This window comes from Pseudorasbora parva, chromosome 22 (genome assembly GCF_024679245.1).
Source record: "Pseudorasbora parva isolate DD20220531a chromosome 22, ASM2467924v1, whole genome shotgun sequence".
NCBI classification, from domain to species: Eukaryota; Metazoa; Chordata; class Actinopteri; order Cypriniformes; family Gobionidae; genus Pseudorasbora; species Pseudorasbora parva.
In genome coordinates this window covers 948689-973677 of record NC_090193.1, presented here as the reverse complement: position 1 = coordinate 973677, position 24989 = coordinate 948689, and the positions used below count along the sequence as shown (strand labels likewise).

At 42.1% G+C, this 24989-nt stretch overlaps 2 protein-coding genes across 2 annotated transcripts; one reads left to right on the top strand and one right to left on the bottom strand.

Annotated features, from left to right (window-relative positions):
* Positions 1–356: 356 nt before the first annotated feature.
* On the bottom strand, positions 357–4922 carry mkrn2os.1 (MKRN2 opposite strand, tandem duplicate 1). Its single transcript, XM_067431732.1, has 4 exons — positions 4368–4922; positions 2381–2427; positions 1566–1728; positions 357–1065 (listed from the first exon to the last, which is right to left on the bottom strand). Exons 1-4 carry the CDS (start codon positions 4580–4582, stop codon positions 846–848), a joined length of 645 nt encoding a protein of 214 aa, XP_067287833.1. The 5' UTR covers positions 4583–4922; the 3' UTR covers positions 357–845.
* Positions 4923–5031: 109 nt separating this feature from the next.
* Positions 5032–24382, top strand: mkrn2 (makorin, ring finger protein, 2). Its single transcript, XM_067431731.1, has 8 exons — positions 5032–5190; positions 5379–5507; positions 9888–10030; positions 13948–14234; positions 16464–16678; positions 19827–19937; positions 21438–21582; positions 24116–24382. The coding sequence occupies exons 1-8, from the start codon at positions 5165–5167 to the stop codon at positions 24263–24265; spliced, it is 1206 nt and encodes a 401-aa protein (XP_067287832.1). The 5' UTR covers positions 5032–5164; the 3' UTR covers positions 24266–24382.
* The last annotated feature ends 607 nt before the right edge of the window (positions 24383–24989 follow it).

Genomic DNA, 24989 nt, shown 5'->3' with positions numbered 1-24989 from the left:
TTTTTACAGTGTAGTTCCTGGAGAATAAACTCCAGCACAGCTTCAATAATCATAATGACGATCTTCACAGCAGATAATGCTTTACAGTCCAATCTGTTAGAGAGATACACATGGCAGTTTATCTGTCCAATAAAACACCTTACTCACCTGTTGAGTAATAAACACCATCATCTCTGGGTCACTTCTACAACATTTCAAACCCCTCGGTTCTCTTCATCTGCTAAAGCCAAGCTCATGTTGATTCGTGTTTTATTACGAACTCTGTCGCGTTCTCTTTTCTCCAGCAGACTCTCCTCTGTTCACGATGGTTTAAGAACAGGTGATTCCCAGAAGTTGAAGATTAAGCGGCTCCATGTCAAGTCAAGACAACTTTATTTCTAAAGTGCTTTTACAATATATATATATATATAAAATTTGTTTTTCTTTTAAGAAACCGGTTTATTGAGGACAAAAACACATGTCGCAATAAGGATTGAAGGTCTCATTATTTAAAATGTGTTAGTTTTAAGCAACAACAAAAAAGTTACATAGTGCATCTTTATCTGTATTAGTATTTAAGACACTTCTCCTTCACTCTTCGCTTCTTTAGTGATGGTTCCATTAAACATCCGTGGGGAATCTCTCCATTGCACAAAAGGTTCTTCAGATTATTCAAATGATCTTCACACGTAGAAAACAATGGTTGTGTCAAGAACTGATTACTGATTACTCTTTTGGGCCCTCTAGTGTCAAGATCTTTTGAAGAGTGTGGTTTTAATACAGTGCTGCACTAACAGAGCGTCCCAATACATACAGTAACTAACGAACCATATTATCTTGTATAGTGTTTTATGCAGAAATGTGTATCACGTGTCATCCGGTGTATTCATTATGTAAAATCCATGTTGTAATATTGCATGATAGATGTTGATGTATTGGGACACCGTCTTCATTCTGGGTAAAATGTGGCATCCAGTGAAGTGTTCTCTGCTCAGAGCCGCTCTTCCATCCAGCCGACGCATGCGGTTTATGAAGCTCAGAGCGAAGCCGTAACAGCACGAGCCAAACGCTCGCTCCTCAGAAAACCTGCCGGGAACAAACATCGCAATGGGTCTAATCCTGACAGATTTCGGGACCTTTTTCACTTTTATAAGGTGTGTGTCCACAGACACTGCAAAAGATGCTCTTCTTACTTAGTATTTTTTTATTTTAGTTTCCAGTCCAAATATCTAAAAATTCTTAAATTAAGAAGTATTTACTAGACAAGCAAAAGTAATTGTCTGTTTGTGGAGGAAAATACCTCAAAATGAAGAGAGTTTTTGCTTAAAATTAGTGAAATAATCTGCCAATGGCGTGAGAAAAATAATCTTGTTTTCTGTTTGAATTAAGATTATCTTGCTTATTTTAAGCAAAAATTATAATTTTAAGTTTGTTTTTCCCAAGAAAGACTATTTCTTTTGCTTGTCTAGTAAATACTTCTTGTTTTAAGAATTTTCAGATGTTTGGACTAGAAACAAGACAAAAATACTGAGTAAGAAAAGTGTTTTTTGCAGTGTGTGTATTGGAGAGTAGGCGTAACGCTGTACCGCTCTGACGTCCATTCTGGAAGGACGGAGAACCGCTCCAGCTCGGTATCCCATAATTCCCTGAGCTCCCGTCTCTCCGGAGGAGCGAGTGGGATGCAGACGCAGTTTTCCCAGCCCTGAGCGTCTCTCCGGATCCCGGACAGGGTGTAGTTATAGACCAGACCTGCAGAGACTGCATTTATTAGGGGATGTTTTATTTGTGCATGTATCTTTAAATGCAAATTAGCTGCTGCTCCGCCCCCTATCAGAAGAGGGCGGAGCCTGTACAGCTCGTGTCTCTGATACTCTGACAAAAACTAAAACATCGGTTTGGTTTTGATGATCATCTCTATCTAGACACTTTGCGCGTCCTTTGAGAGACACTTGAAGGACACACACACACACACACACACACATTATAATAATAATAATAATAATAATAATAATAATAATAAACTTTATTTTATATAGCGCCTTTAAATGTTACATCTCAAAGCACTTTACATAGAAATACACATAACATTACAGGCATTAAAAAAAAAAAAAAAAAACTACTAAAAAACGAGAGAGAGGAGCGGCAACCAAATGCGCCAGCGTGCCCTTTCAACCACAACCGGAAGTTATTTTTACTTTACTGTGTCACCCCATTGGCAGATCATTTTGCCTGTTTTAAGCAAAAACTCTCTTCATTTAGATTTAATTTTTAACAAAACAAGGAAAATAATCATTTTACTGATCTAGTAAATGCATCTTGATGTAATAATTTTTAGATATTTGGACTGGAAACAACATACTAAATAAGAAGAGCCTTTTTGGCAGTGTGGGCACTACTGTACCTTCTGAGTTTGAAAGCCCCACGTGTATCTCCGTGTCACTCCATTCTCTGGAGAAAAAGATTACAAATGATAGGAAGAGAGTCACTGTAGCTTATCGTACTTATCAGTCTTTTCTGCTCACCAAGACTGCATTTATTTAATCCAAATACAGCAATATTACTACAGTGGGAATATCTAGTAAAATGTCATTTATTACTGTGATCAAAGCTGACTTTATCATCATTACTCCAGTCTTAAAGGGGACCTTTTTATAAGGTGTGTGTCCACAGATGTGTGTAAACAACCAGCCTATAATGATAAAACCCACCCAATGCTTTATTATAATCCTCTTCAATCATTATCAGTCTCTCATAACGCCTCATATTTCCCTCCACTCCTGCATATGAGTAGGAAAGCCCCGCCCACACCTGCTCCTGATTGGCTCTTTAGCATAGACACGCCCCTGCCTCTACTCCTGCATATGAGTAGGAAAGCCCCGCCCACACCTGCTCCTGATTTTCCCTTTAGCATAGACACGCCCCTGCCTCCACTCCTGCATATGAGTAGGGAAGCCCCGCCCACACCTGCTCCTGATTGGCCCTTTAGCATAGACACGCCCCTGCCTCTACTCCTGCATATGAGTAGGAAAGCCCCGCCCACACCTGCTCCTGATTTTCCCTTTAGCATAGACACGCCCCTGCCTCTACTCCTGCATATGAGTAGGAAAGCCCCGCCCACACCTGCTCCTGATTGGCCCTTTAGCATAGACACGCCCCTGCCTCTACTCCTGCATATGAGTAGGAAAGCCCCGCCCACACCTGCTCCTGATTTTACCTTTAGCATAGACAAGCCCCTGCCTCTACTCCTGTGTAAGAGTAGGGAAGCCCCGCCCACACCTGCTCCTGATTGGCCCTTTAGCATAGACGCCCCTGCCTCTACTCCTGCATATGAGGAGGAAAGCCCCGCCCACACCTGCTCCTGATTGGCCCTTTAGCATAGACACGCCCCTGCCTCTACTCCTGCATATGAGTAGGAAAGCCCCGCCCACACCAGCTCCTGATTTTCTCTTTAGCATAGACACGCCCCTGCCTCTACTCCTGCATATGAGTAGGAAAGCCCCGCCCACACCTGCTCCTGATTGGCCCTTTAGCATAGACACGCCCCTGCCTCTACTCCTGCATATGAGTAGGAAAGCCCCGCCCACACCAGCTCCTGATTTTCTCTTTAGCATAGACACGCCCCTGCCTCTACTCCTGCATATGAGTAGGAAAGCCCCGCCCACACCTGCTCCTGATTGGCTCTTTAGCATAGACACGCCCCTGCCTCTACACCTGTGTAAGAGTAGGGAAGCCCCGCCCACACCTGCTCCTGATTGTCCCTTTAGCATAGACACGCCCCTGCCTCTACTCCTGCGTAAGAGTAGGGAAGCCCTGCCCACACCTGCTCCTGATTGGCCCTTTAGCATAGACACGCCCCTGCCTCTACTCCTGCGTAAGTGTTCTGGAAGGGGGCGGGGAGCAGCAGTTAATTTGCATTTAAAGGGACACACACACATACGGTGTGTTTTTACTCACACACAAATAGAGGCAAATTTGACACTATAATAAATAATCTGGGGGTATTTTGAGCTGAAACTTTACACACACATTCTGGGGACACCAGAGATCTTGTGAAAAGGGGCATAATATGTCTCCTTTAAATGCATCTGTGGCAAAATAAAATGTATAGGCCTATAAGCTGAGTATTCAGTGTCGTCCTAATTTCTTAATTATTTTGTATATAACCAGTGATTCTCAGCCTCCATTACCAAGGCTTAACATCATTATATTTTTAGAATAACCCACTAAACAAGTTGATTTGAGGAGCCTGCAAAGCCATGCCCACAACTCATGAATATTCTTGTATACCCCGCCCACTGGAACTTAATATTACATGCTACAGGGGTACCCGGTGTGTTAAAAAGTGACGCGGAGGGGTACCCGGTGTGAATGGTTATGGTATAACTCACCCGAGATGTGATGGTCCGTGAACAGATCCTATGAGAAACGCGCAGGACACTTTGTGTCCGTTAGTAAACGGGCAGGTAATCGCGACAGGTGCGTCTAAAAGTCCGAACGTCAGAGTCTGACGACACACCGGACACTGCCGGACACTGACGTCATCAGAAGAGAAACTGACCACGTCTCTTCCACAGTGCCTGTATTTAATCATCGCTTTCTCCATTAGTGTCCCTGTCGTGCTCTGAGCCTGATCTCAGATCGGTTTCGTTTTCTCTCACTCCTCGGGTGACGTCATTGTGTTCGAAACCGGTCCAGCAGGGGGCGCAAAAAAACCGAATCCTCCGGTAAATCTGAAAATAAAATTAATAAAACACACCTTCTCTCTTTCTAGGTCAGTTTATCCGGTTCTGTCGCTATTTATGTGCAACATTCCCCACATATATCATTAGTATTTATAGTGAAAGCGATGATTCGTATATGAATGGTTCAATAGAGTCAGTTCAAACGATTCCATGTTTACTTACATTTTATAAAGCAATCGGTTGTGAAATCCCAGCAAACACATAACGTCTCCCTAACGTTTTAATTTTATGAGGCACATAAGAACTTTCTTTTAAGTGAAAACCTGGCTGTAAAACGATCTGTTCGAAAGAACCGTCTCACGAAACAATCTGTTTGAAGGAACCGACTCGCGGAAGTGAATCGGAAGCACTAATCAGCGTCGCTGTGATGTAGCCGGTGATATTTTCAGGTTGCACTGTAACATTTTCACAGTAAAATATCCCATTCGTAGTCGGACAAAAACATGTCAACGAAACAAGTGACCTGCAGGTAAAGAGAAACGCACTACACAGCCATTAAAGCATCGCTGTGTCCAATAAGGCCATTGATAATATCATCATGACTTTGACATGAGAGAAAATGGTGTATCTGTACTGACGCATCAGAGCTCTGCCATCTGCGCCTTTATTCTCCTCTCAGTTCTCCGTGTTCTGCTGATGTTTTCTCTCTCTCTGCAGATATTTCCTGCATGGTGTGTGTCGGGAGGGCAGCAGGTGTTTGTTCTCTCATGATCTGACCACGAGCAAACCTTCTACCATCTGTAAATACTACCAGAGAGGAGTCTGTGCCTATGGAGACAGATGCAGGTGACTCAAATAGGCCTCTTTGCATGCATTTTGCTGGATAACTTGGCATCTTTTATGAGTGATTCTAAAATGTATCTCCTCTGATGACGTGTTTACTGGCGCGAGGGCGGGGCAACCTGTCACTCTCATGAGATCCACCAATAGCAAACCACAAGCCTACGTTTGTTCTTGTTTGAGAAGCTCTTTCACTCGGGAAGGTTAGATTCCCGAGGTTTGTTTCATGGTTTAAAGGGGAACTGCTATGCAAAATACATTTTTACATGGTGTTTGAACATAACTCTGTTGACAGTGTGTGCACAACCACTGCCGAAACACTTGTGACCAGTCATGGAAAGTAGGGACACAAGTCGGTTCTGGGGCATTTTGAGTTATTCACAGATTCTGACAGTGTAGTCTCCAAGCTTTCCAACGATGTGTAACACATGGAAATCTGATAATCTTTGGAGAAGTTGTGTCCATCTGAATGTAGGCCTTTAGAAAAGTGTAAACGAGAGAAAACAGCCTCTGAAGTTTTGCAGTTCTCACCTGTTCTCACCTGCTGGGAGCGGCAATAGGGCTCATTTACATCTCATTTAGATAAGCCACACCCCCTGTAAAGCTGCATGGTTGCTAGTAACAGACGCAACGGGAAAAATCAGACCGCATACTACTAATAATAAAGATGCTAACATTACCATCTAAAAGCCCATTATAGTAATTACAATTAAAACGCCAGTTAAGAACAATAGGTAGGTATGGGAAGGTCTAAACATGAGATAACGTGTGTGTGTGTTCTTAGAATGAACACAAAACGACAAACTTTGGTGTTTCTGGAAACACACTCCATAAGAAACAGAAAAGTATTCTTGCAGATCTCGTTGCCTCCAATGAAATAAGCCGTTCGGGCACACGTTCTGTCTGCCGGGGTCTTCTCAGTGGATGTGCTGTGTGTCTGTTCGAAGAGGATAAAGGCAGAGGAATGGGTGAAGGCCGTCACCGGGGCTATAGTGTAGGGGTAAGGCACATGGCATTAAGTTTTGAAGCAACTCGATCAGAGGTTCGAATCCGCCTTTTGCCACACACTCTAACCGAGAAACACTTATTAATAAACACATGTTAGATGCTTTATTTCCACTAATTTTTTTTCAATTCTTTTTTAAATTAATGCCTTTCCGATCTGATATGTGAAGGGAAAGGGGAGTAGAGAGAGTGTGGCGGATTCGATCCTCTGATCGAGTTGCATCAACTTGATGCCATGCGCCTTACCCCTACACTACAGCCACAGATACAGAGTTGACCCATTTCTCTGCCTTTATCCTCGTCAAATGTCACTATCGATATCGCCTCTGATTTCTTACGGTCACACTCGTCTGACGCCTGTCTGACACATTCTTCCTCTTCTTCATCTTCTCTCAGTTGTAGATTAGGGTATTATCCAGTCTTATTCTGCCGCTTTCATCGTTGCTCAGATCATCTCTACAGCCGGCCAGAGCGCTGCATTAATGATTAGCCGCGCGTCCCTTGGAGGGCGGGGCAATAACAAAGGCCAGTATGGAAATACACACAGACAAAACAAGGCGATTTCAACCTCAAAATATACGCTTTTTAATATACCATCAATGCCATCTCCAACACGGAGAGGCTTCTTCATGATTTCAACTCACAGATTCTGCAAAAAAGCGAAAATCACAATTTGAAGAAGAAAAAAAACGCTTCTTTCTCATTTTGCTCAAGTAGAGCTGCCGACTTGTGTCCCTGGTTTCCGTGACGGGTCACATTTATGTTTAAACACCATGTAAAACTGAATTTTGCATAATAGTATTTGTAATACTATAGTAGAGTTTAGATTCTCTTCCCGAGCCCGAGCCCGAACCTGGTCGGGCTGAGATTTCCCGGCACGTGATCAAGCGTTTGTTTTTTTTAATCATTAGCCTTCTTTACTAGTCTAATTGGGTGGGCAGAAAGCTATGCTATAATAGAGTTTAGATTCTCTACCCGAGCCCGAACCCGACCCGAACCGACCCGCGGGCCGGTTCGGGCTGAGATTTCCCTGCACTATCCTCGGGTCGGGTTGGGCCGGGCCCGTGATCAAGCGTTTGTTTTTTTTAATCATTAGCCTACTTTACTAGTCTAATTGGGTGGGCAGAAAGCTATGCTATAATCAGAAATTATATATATATATTTAGCAAAGTAAGAACTAATACAACTACTAAGAAACAAATGTGTAGGCTACAAAATTGCACAAGTCAGGATTAGTATAAATGTGTGTTAAACTCACAGCTGGAGCAGTGATGGAGCGCAGCATTATAAACAGAAACGCTCGGGGTCAAGAGCTGCTCGCGTCAACACTGCACTGCTTAATTAAATATCTTCGAATCGTTTCGTTTAAAAGTGGACATTTCAAGCTTTCTATACGCATATTTCTCATGTCTGTGAGGCGAGTAGCTGCTGAGTTTCGGTTTATTTATGAGACGCGCTCTCCAGTTCATGAGGAATGAAAGCGATATCACTCCCACGACTTCACCTCACGATTATAGTCTGCTATTTGCTTGTAATTTATTAAATCCAGGCAATTGGCCCAATAAACCTTTTTTAAAATTAAGATACAATTTAAACAAAACGAAATAAATGCTTTCTACAAAACAAAACTTAATATTAGACTAAATATAACCACCAAAATCATTTCTGACCCACTCGCATCTTTTCACTCATCATAATCAGATGAAATATGTAAAAATAATATTATAATATTTAAACATAAATATGAAGGAAAAAACACATTGTTTAATGGCAACAACAAAGAAAGCTCCAGATAAATGTCTGAGCTGGATTTGAGCAATCATCAGTTTACCGGTGAGCGGATCATGAGCGCGCGCCTGCGGATTATTGAGCGGAGTCCAGTCAGCTTTATTTATAGCCTACAGCGCTTTTACAATGATGTTTGTTTCAAAGCAGCTTCAAAGTGTTAAACATGAAAATATTGCAACAAAATGTTATTCGGCTGTACAGTCGCTGTGGAGAAAACTGAAAACTAAATGTAGTTTTATCATGAGCCTCACCAGTCCGCTTCGCTGCGCTTTGCTCATTACAGGCTCGTTCTCGTCAAAACGCCCACGGATTGAACAATGGTCGGGTTTAAATCGGGCTCGGGCTCATAATTACAGTTAATGTGTCGGGCCGGGCTCGGACACAACGTGCACGGGCTCGGGTAGGGTCGGGCTTGATTTTTTGAGCCTGATCCAACTTCTATACTATAGTATGGTAAAAATTCACACACTCCTCTTTTAATCCCCATAAATCATAAGCAGCATCTCAGAGCAAGCTACATATGCTTAGGTCCCGCCCAAACTGGCACAGTCTCCGCCCTATTAGCATAACTCCAGCATAACTCCGCCCTATTAGCATAGCCCCACCCCTGAGCTGTACACAGTCCATCATGTGTATCTCCTCACCAGAACATTTAAGAAATGCATTCGTGTTAAAGCTACTAAAGTTCTTCATTCGAGAGCAGTGAGTGGTTTTCTGTTCTTCTCTTGTTGTTGGATTCATATTAACAGCAGATATAGCAGTACTGTATATTACACTCTCACTTTAATACACAGATGTAACATACACGTGATGTCTTCATGTTCACAGACATAGCCGACTGTGTTATTGTTTTTGACATAACCTTATGTGTGTTTGTCATTTAAGGCGCATTAAGACGTGAAAGAAAACTTTGTTTGATACTCACGGGACGCTCCGTCTTACACACAGCTTTCTGTGCGTGTGTGTGTGTGTGTGTGTGTGTGTGTGTGTGTGTGGATGTGTGCGTGCAATAAACCATATATCCATGGGTGTCGAAAGCAAATAAAAAGTGGGTGGGTCCTCTTACTCAGAATTGAGTGAATAAAAAAAAAAAATATATATATATATTAGAAAAGTGGAAATAAAGCGTCTGACGTGTGTTTAATAATAAAGTGTTTATCAATTAGAGTTAGGTAAACAGACGTGCTGAACTAGAGACTGTAAAAGTGAGTGGGTCCAATATCATTGGTCGTAAAAAGTGGGCGTGTCTCGACACACACACACACACACACACACAATGACGCTCATGGATATATCAGAAGTTTAGACTGATATGGCTTTAAAACGCTTGCAGATCATAAACTCTCATGATGATGAAGAACTGTAATGTCGCATCAGCATGATCGAGATGATCATTAAAACCAAACAGGTGTTTTAGTTTTTGGCAGAGTATCCAAGACAGGCTCCGCCCTCTTCTGGATAGGGGGCGGAGCAGCAGCTCATTTGCATTTAAAGATACATGCACAACAAAGTCCACTCAAAAATGGCCGTTTAGAACACGATCTGTGGGGTGTTTTGAGCTAAACTTCATTTGTTTGCTGTGTTCTGTGATAGATATGATCATGTGAAACCGTGTGGCCGCGGCGGAGGCGGAGCAGCAGTCGAGCACACGAACAGAGCTGCGTCAACACCAGGACCCGCTCCACCGGCACACACTGCCAAAGCTGGCAAAAAACCGCTCGTGCTGAGAGACAAAGGTACATGCAGTCATGTTCCCAGCCCTCTTGCCTGCAAATAACATGATAAATGAAAGAAATATTGTTGGGCACGATTGTCTTCTGCTTTGTAGTTCATTGCAACATTCTCACACACTGGTATTGAACTGAATTGATCTGAATAATGGCGTTATTGTCCTTCTGTAGAGCCGCTTCATGGCTCAAATTCAATTTGTTTCATAACTGTTGCCTTTTGCAATAGGGTCATTCCAGGGTAAATCAACCAAATCTTGGTCACTATTAGTCTGTCTATTACTAACGTTCAACATTATTTATTCTTCAGACATTCCTCTTTAAATGCTATAAGAATCCGCTGTGTGCAAAGTGAAGCACATTTGGTTTTTGACCATTGAAAATAGGTCGGTTAAATTCAACAAACTGAACACGGAGCCGCATTGAGATCTCCATATCTCTGGGATTGAACCATCAAGGGCCTTAAAATTGAAGATGCATAAAGAAAACTTTATTAAGAATCAGAATGTAAAATCATATTGAGATATCTTTATTACTTTTGGAGTGACAGGCAAGCAAAAGTTGCAAAAGTGTTGGTTTTTGACCACTGAAAATTTCTACAATTGACCAGTTTACTCACGGAGCCACATTGAGATCTCCATATCTCTGGGCCTGAACCGTCTAGAACCGTAAAATTGAAGATATCAAAAGAACTGTTTATTAAAAACCAAAGTCTAAAAGGATATTAAGACATATATAATACATCTTGAGTTACTGGCGTGCAAACTTAAGGGAAAATAGCACAAGAAGTGCTTATTTCCCATGTTTGAGCGCTCACCGTTGGCATATAAGGAGACACAGATTGATAAAGTCCACAGATTTCACTAATAGATCTGCCAATCTCTGTGTGAGAATAATATAATGATGCTGAGATCTTTATAAAGTCATCTTTACACGCCTGTAATTCGGCTCCAGATCTGACGTTTTGTCCCTCCTCTACAAAATAGATTACTCAATAAATATTCATCCATGATATTTCATATTTAGGATTTTGTTCTTCATTTATGTATTTCTTTCACCAGATAAAAATGATCAAAGCCAGGTTGGGTTGACACGTAATGAGCCAATATTAAAACTGGTATTTTCTTGTTTATTATTGTGAAGCTGGTTGGAAACAATCCCTATCAAGTGCTATAGAAATAAATATGACTTGACAATATCTGATATTATTGGAGCCAGTGGTATTTGTGGTATCCCTAATTGGAAGTAATACATTAATAATTGTGTTAATAGCATCATTTGTAATGCAACACTAAAAGCATAAATGCTTGAGTAGATATGATTTGAAGTTGTTTATGGACGGTAGACAGGGTGTCTATGCTAATGTTATATATGTACATTCGTCCCTTTTTGCTTTATTTTAGCATCTTTAAGAATTGCTGTTTCCTTTGAGAATGAAAGAAAGGAGCAACACAGTTTCTTTTCTTTCTTTTGATTGTGCAAGAATGTTCAATTGAAACATATTTTAAAGCGTTAGTTCAGCCAGAAATGTAAACTGTGTGATTAATTCCTCCTGTGGTTGGCCAGCCGTCAGACCTCCGCTCATCTTCACACACAGATGAAGATATTAGTGTTGAAATCCGATGGCTCAGAAAGGCCTTCATTGACACCAATGTCATTTCCTCTCTCAAGACCCATAAAGGCACTAAAGACGTCGTTACAAAGCCCATCTCACTACAGCGGCTCTACAATCATTCATGAAGAGATGAAAAAAAACGAAATAGCGACTATACTAATTAGCCGATTTCAAAACAAAGCTTCGAACCGTTATTAATCGATTCATGATTCGGATCGCGAGTCAAACTGCTGAAATCACGTGACTTTGGCGATCCGAATCATGAATCGATTCACTGACTCATAACGGTTCGAATCATGAATCGATTCACTGACTCATAACGGTTCGAATCATGAATTGATTCACTGACTCATAACGGTTCGAATCATGAATCGATTCACTGACTCATAACGGTTCGAATCATGAATTGATTCACTGACTCATAACGGTTCGAATCATGAATTGATTCACTGACTCATAACGGTTCGAAGCTTTGTTTTGAAATCGGCCCATTAGTATATAAGTTGCTATTTAGTGTTTTTTAGGGCGGGCGTACACGGTGCGATTTTTGCTGTCGTACGAACTCGCAGACGATTTTTTTCTCTCGGAAGAAATCGCGTGGACATTGTGGATGCTCGTACGGTCGCGGCTCGTACCGTGTGAGAGGAAACACGAGACGAGCCGAGCACGTTAAGAGCACCTACCGACCTTACGATCATTTTTAAACATGTTTAAAAAGTCCGGGGAGTCGGCCCGATTTTTACCAGCATATGACTGTCCCCTATTTCCAACTCATGCACAAGCTCGTCACATACGCTCAATCTATGAGTAGTATTAGCTCAGTGGCTGCAAACATACCGCGTTCACAAATCATTTGCACACATGTTTTCTTTATTTTTTGTATCTGAAGCTATAGCAGCAACATTGAAAGCTCCGGTGTCTGTGTTACAATCGTGTGATCTTGGCCAGCTCACGGTGCAAACACTCGTGCCGTGTACCAGCTGATTTGATGCGATGATCAAATGAAATGACTCGTAGCGTCTGCAATATTTCACGACCTCCCGAGTGTCCGAATTCGCACAGTGTACGCCTGCCTTTAGTCTCTTCATCAATGATTGTAGAGCCGCTGTAGTGAGATGGGCTTTGTAACGACGTCTTTAGTGCCTTTATGGGTCTTGAGAGAGGAAATGACATTGGTGTCAATGAAGGCCTTTCTGAGCCATCGGATTTCAACACTAATATCTTCATCTGTGTGTGAAGATGAGCGGAGGTCTGACGGCTGGCCAACCACAGGAGGAATTAATCACACTATTTACACTTTTGGCTGAACTAACGCTTTAACGCCTCGTGACTAACCAAAGGGCACCACCAACACGAAAAATGGCAGCCGTAAAAGCATAATTATTTTTAAAACGCCTTGGGTTCGGGTTTTTTTTTTTGGACATGGTGCGACCAATGAGATCGGGGCTTTTGTTCACGTGCCTGGAGCTGCTGAAGTTACAGTAAAACACGACTCAGTGGCGCTCAACAAAACGGCCACACTGCAAAAAATGCTCTTCTTACTCAGTATTTTTGTCTTGTTTCTAGTCTAAATATCTCAAAATTCTTACATTAAGAAACATTTACTAGACAAGTAAAAGTAATTGTCTTGTTTTGGGGAAAAATAACTCAAAATGAAGAGTTTTTCCTTAAAATAAGATAAATAATCTGCCAATGGGGTGAGAAAAATAATCTTAATTCAAACAGAAAACAAGATTATTTTTCTCACCCCATTGGCAGATTATTTATCTTATTTTAAGGAAAAACTCTCTTCATTTTGAGTTATTTTTTCCCAAAACAAGACATAATTTTTCAGTTTCTTTTCTTTCTTTTGATTGTGGAAGAATGTTCAATTGAAACATAAATTAAAGGGTTGACGGATGAAGACATTTGTAAAATATCTCATGTAAAAAAACTTTCTTCCATCTTAGAAATATTGCCAAATTATATCCTATGCTCTCTCTTTCTGTTGCTGAGAGGTTGATTAACACTTGTGTTTTTAGCCGTATTGATTATTGTAATGCCTTGTTGGTTGAGGTGTCAAAAGCTACTAAACAAATTGAATCTAGTTCACAATGTGACTTGTCTAGTAAAATTTTCTTAATGTAAGAATTTTTAGATGTTTGGTGTCTTTGGATGAGAAACAAGACCAAAATACTAAGTAACAAAAGCATTTTTTGCAGTGCATTGATGTGATAGTAATAGTAGTACCGTATATACCTGAATATAAGACGACCCCACCCTTTTTCCAGACGTATTTTAGCGGTTGTGGTGTTGTGTCGTGTGTGTGCAGCTCTGGGTCCGTACAGCGGTGAGAGTGCTGTGGAGGATTGCTGGGACCACAGCGCTCAGGGCAAACCTCACTCGTATCTGGAGGCCATCCGCTCAGGGCTGGAGGCCTCTGCCGGCGCCGGCCCGTTTACAGACGCCGGACCGCAGCCGCAGCTCTGCCCATATATGGCGGCAGGCCAGTGTCACTACGGCGACAGCTGCCCGTATCTCCACGGCGACATGTGTGAAATATGCCGGCTGCATGTTTTGGACCCGCACGACCCTGAGCAGAGATCGGCGCATGAGAAGGTGATCGCACGCTTTTACTGCTTTCCTGATTTTCATTCATTGTTCGTTTCTTTAAGGCGGCACAGCGGCGTAGCACTAAATTATGGGCCCTGGGTACAAACCATCTTGCTGGGCCAAATACCATAGTGATACCAATGGGTGGGGTATTGCATTATTATCATAAAAACACTTAAAATGTAAACAAAATATGTTAGTGCATGTATATGTATGTTTAGAAAACTGACTTCTAAGGCCACCCCATAACATTATGACCACGATGTGCACCCTGATTTTCTTACTTATTATTTTTGTCTTGTTTCTAGTCAAAATGTCTAAAAAATTTAACTTAAAGCGGCGGTTCCGTGTTTTTTTACTAGGCTTGGTTGTGTTTATGGGGCGCAGTATAACATGTCTTAACACTTCTTTTTTTAACGCTGTATTTTTCTTCTATCCTCCCTTTATTCCACACCGCTGTCTGACCTTTGTCGTTTGCTTCCTGCTTCTATGAAGCCCCTCCCTCTGAAAAACACAATGGTCTTAGATTGGTCAGATGGCCAAATGTAGTTTCCTGTATTTTGATTGGCTGTAGTGCCAAGCACAGGTTAAGGCCACGCCCCTTCCCATTACGGGCAGAAGTCACATCTGCGGAGACTAGCGAGGGTTTATGATGTCACCAACCCAGGAAGAAGCTCGTTGTAGTCCAAAGCGGCCATTTTTGTAGGCAATAAACTGCCGTAACTTTAACAGACAATATCTCCGTTTGCAGTGAACTTTCAGCGCTGTAACTTTGCAGAGACTGTTAATGCTCAAGCAGCGACATTACACACTAACTAAAGTTACACAAGTCAAATCACATGCAAACACACCTTTAAGAAACATTTACTAGACAAGCAAAAGTAATTGTCTTTTTTTGGGGGGGAAATAAATGAAAATGAAGAGAGTTTTTGCTTATAATAAGATAAATAATCTGCCAATGGGGTGAGAAAAATAATCTTAATTCAAACAGAAAACAAGATTATTTTTCTCACCCCATTGGCAGATTATTTATCTTATTTTAAGCAAAAACTCTCTTCATTTTTAGTTATTTTTTCCCAAAACAAGACAATAATTTGTACTTGTCTAGTAAATGTTTCTTAATGTATGAATTGTTTTGATAGAAACAAGACAAAAATACTAAGTAAGAAAAGCATTTTTTGCAGTATAATACACCAGGCATTGCCCAAGGTGCTTCACAAACAGTTTAATAAAACACTTATCTTTAAAAATTACATACAAACAAACACTATAATATAAAAACAAAAAATAAACAACACTTACAACAGGAGTCAGCTGCAGACTATATCACTTTCACCCGACGGGCCAGGCCACTTCACTGACCCCCAGACTACATCTTATAAGTAGGATTTGAACAATGACTTAAACATAGCTCTGTCACCTTTACGTTTAAAATGTGTTCTTACAGTCACAAGTAGATTTTTATTGTCCAATCTCAATGACCTGGACGAGATGTATACAGACCTATGTCCAACCACATGAGGAATTAATGACACAATTTACATTTTTGGGTGAACTAACCCTTTAAGGGATAAGTAGTTAATTCCCATAAATGCTAGCGTGATTTTAAAACTTTGCAGAGGTGTGATTTATTCCAGAACTGTTTGCATTTGGTCCAACACATGAATTAAAAACATTGCATAAAATGAATGAAAAGTGTCCTGGTTTGACTGTTTACTGTCAAAATTTTGAATATCCAGATCTAATATGATTTCTGAGCTGTGCGGTGTCCAGAATAATAATCCTCCACGGTGTATTAATAGGCCAGAGGAGAACTGAGTCTGGTTTCTCTAAGGTTTATTTTTCTCCATCATGCCCTGATGGAGTTTCGGTTCCTTTGGTCGCCTTCGGCTTGGCTCGCTCAGTTGGGGACACTAACATTATGATCAGAGTTATTCAACTAAATATACAAATAAAATGGATTAATTAGGAGGTCTTATTTAATTCTATAAACTATAATACTGATCTGCCAACATTGTCTCTCTATGATAAATTAAAATAAGCTGATAACATCACTGTTTACTCCAGAACGACTGTACAGCCAAATCTAATTCTGCTGCAGTATTGTCCTGTTTAACACTGAAGCTGCTCTGACACAATCGGCGCTGGAGAAGAGCGATAGAAATAAAGATGATTGATTGATAGATTGATTGATTTATTGATTGACTGTGTCTCATGATGGTGATGATGCTCCAGATGTGCATGGCGGCCTTCGAGGTGGACATGGAGCGGGCGTTTGCGGCGCAGCAGAGTCAGGACAAGCAGTGCAAGATCTGCCTGGATGTGGTTTATGAGAAGGCTTCTCCATCGGAGCGGCGCTTCGGCATCCTCTCCAGCTGCTGCCACACCTACTGTCTGAGCTGCATCCGCCAGTGGCGCTGCGCCGAGCAGTTCCAGAACCAGATCCGAAAGTGAGTGACTCCCTGATCCCAGTCAGGCTTTATCTGATCCCAGTCGTGCTTTCTCTGATCCCAGTCGTGCTGTCTCTGATCGCAGTCGTGCTTTCTCAGATCCCAGTCGTGCTTTCTCAGATCCCAGTCGTGCTTTCTCTGATCGCAGTCGTGCTTTCTCTGATCCCAGTCGTGCTTTCTCTGATCGCAGTCGTGCTTTCTCTGATCCCAGTCGTGCTTTCTCTGATCCCAGTCGTGCTTTCTCAGATCCCAGTCGTGCTTTCTCTGATCCCAGTCGTGCTTTCTCAGATCCCAGTCGTGCTTTCTCTGATCGCAGTCGTGCTTTCTCTGATCCCAGTCGTGCTTTCTCTGATCGCAGTCGTGCTTTCTCTGATCGCAGTCGTGCTTTCGCTGATCCCAGTCGTGCTTTCTCTGATCCCAGTCGTGCTTTCTCAGATCCCAGTCGTGCTTTCTCTGATCCCAGTCGTGCTTTCTCTGATCGCAGTCGTGCTTTCTCTGATCGCAGTCGTGCTTTCTCTGATCCCAGTCGTGCTTTCTCTGATCGCAGTCGTGCTTTCTCTGATCGCAGTCGTGCTTTCTCTGATCGCAGTCGTGCTTTCTCAGATCCCAGTCGTGCTTTCTCAGATCCCAGTCGTGCTTTCTCTGATCGCAGTCGTGCTTTCTCTGATCGCAGTCGTGCTTTCTCTGATCCCAGTCGTGCTTTCTCAGATCCCAGTCGTGCTTTCTCTGATCCCAGTCGTGCTTTCTCAGATCCCAGTCGTGCTTTCTCTGATCCCAGTCAGGCTTTCTCTGATCGCAGTCGTGCTTTCTCTGATCGCAGTCGTGCTTTCTCTGATCCCAGTCGTGCTTTCTCTGATCCCAGTCGTGATTTCTCTGATCCCAGTCGTGCTTTCTCAGATCCCAGTCGTGCTTTCTCAGATCCCAGTCGTGCTTTCTCAGATCCCAGTCGTGCTTTCTCAGATCCCAGTCGTGCTTTCTCTGATCGCAGTCGTGCTTTCTCTGATCCCAGTCGTGCTTTCTCAGATCCCAGTCGTGCTTTCTCTGATCCCAGTCGTGCTTTCTCAGATCCCAGTCGTGCTTTCTCAGATCCCAGTCGTGCTTTCTCTGATCCCAGTCGTGCTTTCTCAGATCCCAGTCGTGCTTTCTCAGATCCCAGTCGTGCTTTCTCTGATCCCAGTCGTGCTTTCTCTGATCCCAGTCGTGCTTTCTCAGATCCCAGTCGTGCTTTCTCTGATCCCAGTCGTGCTTTCTCAGATCCCAGTCGTGCTTTCTCTGATCCCAGTCGTGCTTTCTCTGATCCCAGTCGTGCTTTCTCTGATCGCAGTCGTGCTTTCTCTGATCGCAGTCGTGCTTTCTCAGATCCCAGTCAGGCTTTCTCAGATCCCAGTCGTGCTTTCTCTGATCGCAGTCGTGCTTTCTCTGATCGCAGTCGTGCTTTCTCTGATCCCAGTCGTGCTTTCTCAGATCCCAGTCGTGCTTTCTCTGATCCCAGTCAGGCTTTCTCTGATCGCAGTCGTGCTTTCTCTGATCGCAGTCGTGCTTTCTCTGATCCCAGTCGTGCTTTCTCTGATCCCAGTCGTGATTTCTCTGATCCCAGTCGTGCTTTCTCAGATCCCAGTCAGGCTTTCTCAGATCCCAGTCGTGCTTTCTCAGATCCCAGTCAGGCTTTCTCAGATCCCAGTCGTGCTTTCTCTGATCGCAGTCGTGCTTTCTCTGATCCCAGTCGTGCTTTCTCAGATCCCAGTCGTGCTTTCTCTGATCCCAGTCGTGCTTTCTCAGATCCCAGTCGTGCTTTCTCAGATCCCAGTCGTGCTTTCTCAGATCCCAGTCGTGCTTTCTCAGATCCCAGTCGTGCTTTCTCTGATCCCAGTCGTGCTTTCTCAGATCCCAGTCGTGCTTTCTCAGATCCCAGTCGTGCTTTCTCTGATCCCAGTCGTGCTTTCTCTGATCCCAGTCGTGCTTTCTCAGATCCCAGTCGTGCTTTCTCAGATCCCAGTCGTGCTTTCTCAGATCCCAGTCGTGCTTTCTCAGATCCCAGTCGTGCTTTCTCAGATCCCAGTCGTGCTTTCTCAGATCCCAGTCGTGCTTTCTCAGATCCCAGTCGTGCTTTCTCAGATCCCAGTCGTGCTTTCTCAGATCCCAGTCGTGCTTTCTCTGATCCCAGTCGTGCTTTCTCTGATCCCAGTCGTGATTTCTCAGATCCCAGTCGTGCTTTCTCAGATCCCAGTCGTGCTTTCTCTGATCCCAGTCGTGCTTTCTCTGATCCCAGTCGTGATTTCTCTGATCCCAGTCGTGCTTTCTCAAACGCTCATACAATGTGAAGTAATGCCAGAAGTGGATAAAGTACACAACTTCATTACGTGAGTAAAAGTACTGATCTAATATTACTCTGTTACAAGTGAAAGTTGTAAAAACTGATTTTTACTGGAGTAAAAGTACAGAAGTATTAGTTTTCAAAAGTACTTAAGTATCAAAAGTAACTTTTTTTATGTCGCCGCATTATTGTATTATAGTTGTATAAATGCACATTATGCCATCATGGTTTAAGCCAGTCAGTGACGCTCCATCTGACACACTAGCAGACGACTAACTTAAACTCATTTAAATACTTGTAGAAAAGTTACAAAGCTGCTGTCACTTTAAGGCCGAATGCACGGATCCAATACACTGATACACATCTGATATTCTCACACTGTTCACCTTCACTGAAGACAGAATCAACTTTGTTTATGTGAATACTCCACTAAATGAGCATTTGGACATCCGTCTTCTTCCATTTTGCTCTAAACTATAAATCAGTGTTTAATAAATGCTGTGAAATCATTGAACTTCACGAGACTCTACAAGAGTGATTCCTGAAAGGCTTTCTGCAAAAACCCAAACACCTTTTAAAGAAGAAAAAAATCATCACTGACTTTCAAAGCTGCGACAGAAACGACTTTCCACTTCGAGGACCTTGATAGAAATGTAGTGGAGTAAAGAGGACGATATTTGTCTTTCAGATGGAGTGAAGTTAAAGTCAGAAGATTACAGAAAAAATAATACTCCAGTAAAGCACAGAGACTCAAACAGTGAACTTCAGTACAGGACTCGAGGAAATGAGCTGAGGGACTGGCCAGCTCTGAGTAATGCCCGTGATTGTGTGCAGGTCTTGTCCTGAATGCCGTGTGGTGTCGGAGTTCGTCATTCCCAGCATGTACTGGGTGGAGGACCAGGATGAGAAGAATCGGCTCATTGAGGAGTTCAAATCTGGAGTCAGGTACGACTCAAACGGCTTTACTTTCTGACCAGGTAACACCTACAGGATTCAGGACCAGGATTCAGTTTTTGCAGTTGTAAACAAAACTGCATTCTAGGGGTGACCCCGAATAGTCGAGGATTCGATGCATCGATATGAAGAGCCGGATTCGACCACCGATATCACATTCAAATTTTCGCGGGTGTTATGAAACGAGGATTTGGAAATATAGGGGTGCTCAGTATTTTAAAGACGCGGCTCTGAGCTTCGCTGATCTTCGAGCCGCACCTTTAAAATTTGAGCACATTCAATGTACACATTCGGTGCCTGTCCGCGGCGACTCGAGGTGCACATCCACTTGTCTGTGCAACACTTCTGGATCTCCACGGTCAGGAAGTTGTTTTTAAAATCCCTAAAATCCAAAGAGCACTTTTTAAAGGTTTTGTATTAGATTTTAAATTATTTCCCTCAAATCATGAATGTACTGATTTCACCCTGTGCTGTAAGATACACTCATCGTGCAGCTCTTCTGTCAGAAGTCCATTCAAAACTGAGCTTGTGTGTATATAATGTGAGTGTGTGTGTGTGTGTGTGTGTGAGCTTGTGTGTATATAATGTGTGTGTGTGCGAGCTTGTGTGTATATAATGTGTGTGTGTGCGAGCTTGTGTGTATATAATGTGAGTGTGTGTGTGTGTGTGTGAGCTTGTGTGTATATGATGTGTGTCCCCGGTGTGAGGTCCTGAGACGGCGCTGAGCTTCAGTCCGGTGTGAGACCTCCTGTAGGCACAATCGGCTTAAGAAAAGTAAACACATTCAAAGTGTGTAGTTTTTTTTTTTTAGGTTTTTTTTTAGGTAACGCTTTACGAATGTTTATCCACCACATTACCTTTTAATCAAACCTAAATAAGAAAGCCATTGTCAGTTCGTCTGTCAGTGGGCCGGCAGTTTCGGTCGCTTTATTAAAAGGTGTTGCTGTGTGCAGTGTGTAAAGGAAAAATAGTTTTACCCTCCGGCTGACTAGTGACGTGCCCCTCCCAACCCATACACACACACACACACACACACACACACAGATGATTCGACTATCAGTCGACCATAGAAAGATTCGACAATTCTGATTTGAAAGTGTAAATCCTTAGTCGTTTTGTGACGCCTGTCTGCACATGAACATGCCATCCCATTTTTAATCCATATGGAGTCGGCTCACCCTTTGCAGATCTTGAGAGCGACCCATTCTTTCACTCCTAGAATAAAGGCAGTGATCAAACAGATCATCACTTTAAAGAGCAGCTGCTCAGTCCAAGCAGAAATCAATAGAATATGAGGTTAAATGTTGGGAGTGTCATCTATAGCGGCCTTTGATCTGACCTCAAACCAAGAGTTGGCAGCGGTTTTCATCCATCCGTCCATTTATTTACCTGTATTGGCAGAATGCAGACGGATTTCTCTGACGTTATGGTTTGACACGTATGTTAGCCTCTGCTTGACTCTGTTTCTGTATGTGTGTTTGTGTCCTGCAGTAAGAAAGCCTGTAAATACTTTGACCAGGGAAGAGGAACGTGTCCGTTTGGAGGAAAGTGTTTCTACATGCACGCATATGCTGACGGGACGCGAGCAGAACCCGACAAACCCCGCAAACAGCTGAGCGCGGAGGGGAACGTCCGGGTAAACACCGCACACACACACACACACACTACAAATTATTAAATAATTAATGCGCTGAATAAAGGGGCGGGGCCTGGTTGAGTTAGTCATGTGTTGAGACCATAGACTGTAAAAAAAAAAATGGCCGTAGTGTCCGTGACGTCGCCCGTAGGGTTCTGAAGAGCCGTTCTGAAGCGTAAAGTAAATCTTGCTAGTTCGTCCAGATCTTGTATGAAATGCCGACTCATAGAATCAACACATCATTTGTGAACTCAACCGGGCGACCGGGTTGCGCTGTTATATCTGCGCAGGGCGTGAGAAGTTGAATCAGGCATCATTAGAAACGGGAGAAGACTCCGCTGGTAAATATTTATTTTCTGTAATCTCCTGGCTAGTGTTGCATTATATGATCACGATTTTATTTATGCAAATGCTTTTAAACCATTTAAGAGCGACAAGACAGAGAACGTGCTGAATGAAAAAATCACACAACACGCTTGATTCTCTTTCGCGCTTTAACGAACAATAACACACACGATTAAACCAAGATGCCATTTTTGTTAAGTTTCTTCTTAAGAGCAGCCCTAAAAAAGTTAAATAACGTCTTAAATGAACTTAAAGAGGTGTGAGAAAACGAGACGTGTGTGAGATACGCATCATGTGCGACAGCGGAAGATCTTTTAAAGTGACTTTTATAAGAAATCACTTATAATGACAATGTAAAGAATAAAGTCATTGCTCACTAAATACAGTCTTGTTCAAAATAATAGCAGTACGATGTGACTAACCAGAATAATCAAGGTTTTTAGTATATTTTTTATTGCTACGTGGCAAACAAGTTACCAGTAGGTTCAGTAGATTCTCAGAAAACAAACAAGACCCAGCATTCATGATATGCACGCTCTTAAGGCTGTGCAATTGGGCAATTAGTTGAAAGGGGTGTGTTCAAAAAAATAGCAGTGTCTACCTTTGACTGTACAAACTCAAAACTATTTTGTACAAACATTTTTTTTTTTTCTGGGATTTAGCAATCCTGTGAATCACTAAACTAATATTTAGTTGTATGACCACAGTTTTTTAAAACTGCTTGACATCTGTGTGGCATGGAGTCAACCAACTTGTGGCACCTCTCAGCTGTTATTCCACTCCATGATTCTTTAACAACATTCCACAATTCATTCACATTTCTTGGTTTTGCTTCAGAAACAGCATTTTTGATATCACCCCACAAGTTCTCAATTGGATTAAGGTCTGGAGATTGGGCTGGCCACTCCATAACATTAATTTTGTTGGTTTGGAACCAAGACTTTGCCCGTTTACTAGTGTGTTTTGGGTCATTGTCTTGTTGAAACAACCGTTTCAAGGGCATGTCCTCTTCAGCATAGGGCAACATGACCTCTTCAAGTATTTTAACATATGCAAACTGATCCATGATCCCTGGTATGCGATAAATAGGCCCAACACCATAGTAGGAGAAACATGCCCATATCATGATGCTTGCACCTCCATGCTTCACTGTCTTCACTGTGTACTGTGGCTTGAATTCAGAGTTTGGGGGTCGTCTCACAAACTGCCTGTGGCCCTTGGACCCAAAAAGAACAATTTTACTCTCATCAGTCCACAAAATGTTCCTCCATTTCTCTTTAGGCCAGTTGATGTGTTCTTTGGCAAATTGTAACCTCTTCTGCACATGCCTTTTTTTTAACAGAGGGACTTTGCGGGGGATTCTTGAAAATAGATTAGCTTCACACAGACGTCTTCTAACTGTCACAGTACTTACAGGTAACTCCAGACTGTCTTTGATCATCCTGGAGGTGATCATTGGCTGAGCCTTTGCCATTCTGGTTATTCTTCTATCCATTTTGATGGTTGTCTTCCGTTTTCTTCCACGTCTCTCTGGTTTTGCTCTCCATTTTAAGGCATTGGAGATCATTTTAGCTGAACAGCCTATCATTTTTTGCACCTCTTTATAGGTTTTCCCCTCTCTAATCAACTTTTTAATCAAAGTACGCTGTTCTTCTGAACAATGTCTTGAACGACCCATTTTCCTCAGCTTTCAAATGCATGTTCAACAAGTGTTGGCTTCATCCTTAAATAGGGGCCACCTGATTCACACCTGTTTCTTCACAAAATTGATGACCTCAGTGATTGAATGCCACACTGCTATTTTTTTGAACACACCCCTTTCAACTAATTGCCCAATTGCACAGCCTTAAGAGCGTGCATATCATGAATGCTGGGTCTCATTTGTTTTCTGAGAATCTACTGAACCTACTGGTAACTTGTTTGCCACGTAGCAATAAAAAATATACTAAAAACCTTGATTATTCTGGTTAGTCACATTGTACTGCTATTATTTTGAACAAGACTGTATGCTCTGCTCTTGAGTAAATAACTTCAGTACCTTTAATAAGAATTAATCTATATATAACTTATGCAGTGCAAACTAATAAAAATGAATTTCCTACTTGTTAAGTTGTTATACAGGTAGGAAGAGCACAGGTACAAATTACATGTGTTATTATTATTATCTCTCTCTCTCTCTCTCTCTCAGTTCCTGAACTCCGTGCGTCTGTGGGACTTCATCGAGGAGCGAGAGCACCGTGGGCTTCCTCAGTTCGAGGACGAGGTCAATGATCTGGGCGAACTCTTCATGCAGCTCTCAGGAGGCGGAGACGAGAGCGCCCCCTCAGCGTCCCATTGATCACATGACCCGCCTCCATCTTATCTTAAGAACGTCTGGCCAATAACACACTGCAAAAAATGCTCTTCTTACTCAGTATTTTTGTCTTGTTTCTAGTCCAAACATCTAAATATTCTTAAAACAAGAAGTATTTACTAGACAAGTAAAAGTAATTGTCTTGTTTTGGGGAAAAATAACTCAAAATGAAGAGAGTTTTTGCTTAAAATAAGATAAATAATCTGCCAATGGGGTGAGAAAAATAATCTTAATTCAAACAGAAAACAAGATTATTTTTCTCACCCCATTGGCAGATTATTTATCTTATTTTAAGCAAAAACTCTCTTCATTTTGAGTTATTTTTCCCACAAAACCAGACAATACATGTTTGCCTGTCTAGTAAATGTTTCTTAATGTAAGAATGTTTAGATGTTTGGACTAGAAACAAGACAAAAATACTGAGTAAGAAGAGCATATTTTTGCGGAGTGTGTATTGAGTGTGTTTCCCGAGTGGTGCGTTTCAGAATACGCTACATCTGTACCAGTATAAACTCTAACGGCACCGTATCGTATCTGTAGGCTGCTATATTCTCCTGCATTGGGATCTTGCCAGATTTTTTAAACCCAAAGATGAATGTAAAAAAATGGGAAGTAAAAATCACATTTTCAACTGCACTCAAGTAGTGTGTGAAGTATCATTCAGAAGTACTGTTAAGTGTCAAAAAATACATTAATAAATAGTAATTGT

Bases quoted from the DNA above. Each gene is read 5' to 3' on its own strand.
- mkrn2os.1 (XM_067431732.1), bottom strand. From the start codon at position 4,582: ATGGAGAAAGCGATGATTAAATACAGGCACTGTGGAAGAGACGTGGTC. The intron at 2,428-4,367 runs GTGAGTTATACC...CTTTTTCTCCAG, and splicing joins CACGGACCATCACATCTCGG to AGAATGGAGTGACACGGAGA. The intron at 1,066-1,565 runs GTACAGCGTTAC...TGTTCCCGGCAG, and splicing joins CCAGAATGGACGTCAGAGCG to GTTTTCTGAGGAGCGAGCGT.
- mkrn2 (XM_067431731.1), top strand. From the start codon at position 5,165: ATGTCAACGAAACAAGTGACCTGCAG. The intron at 10,031-13,947 runs GTACATGCAGTC...GTGTGTGTGCAG, and splicing joins GCTCGTGCTGAGAGACAAAG to CTCTGGGTCCGTACAGCGGT. The intron at 19,938-21,437 runs GTACGACTCAAA...TGTGTCCTGCAG, and splicing joins GAGTTCAAATCTGGAGTCAG to TAAGAAAGCCTGTAAATACT.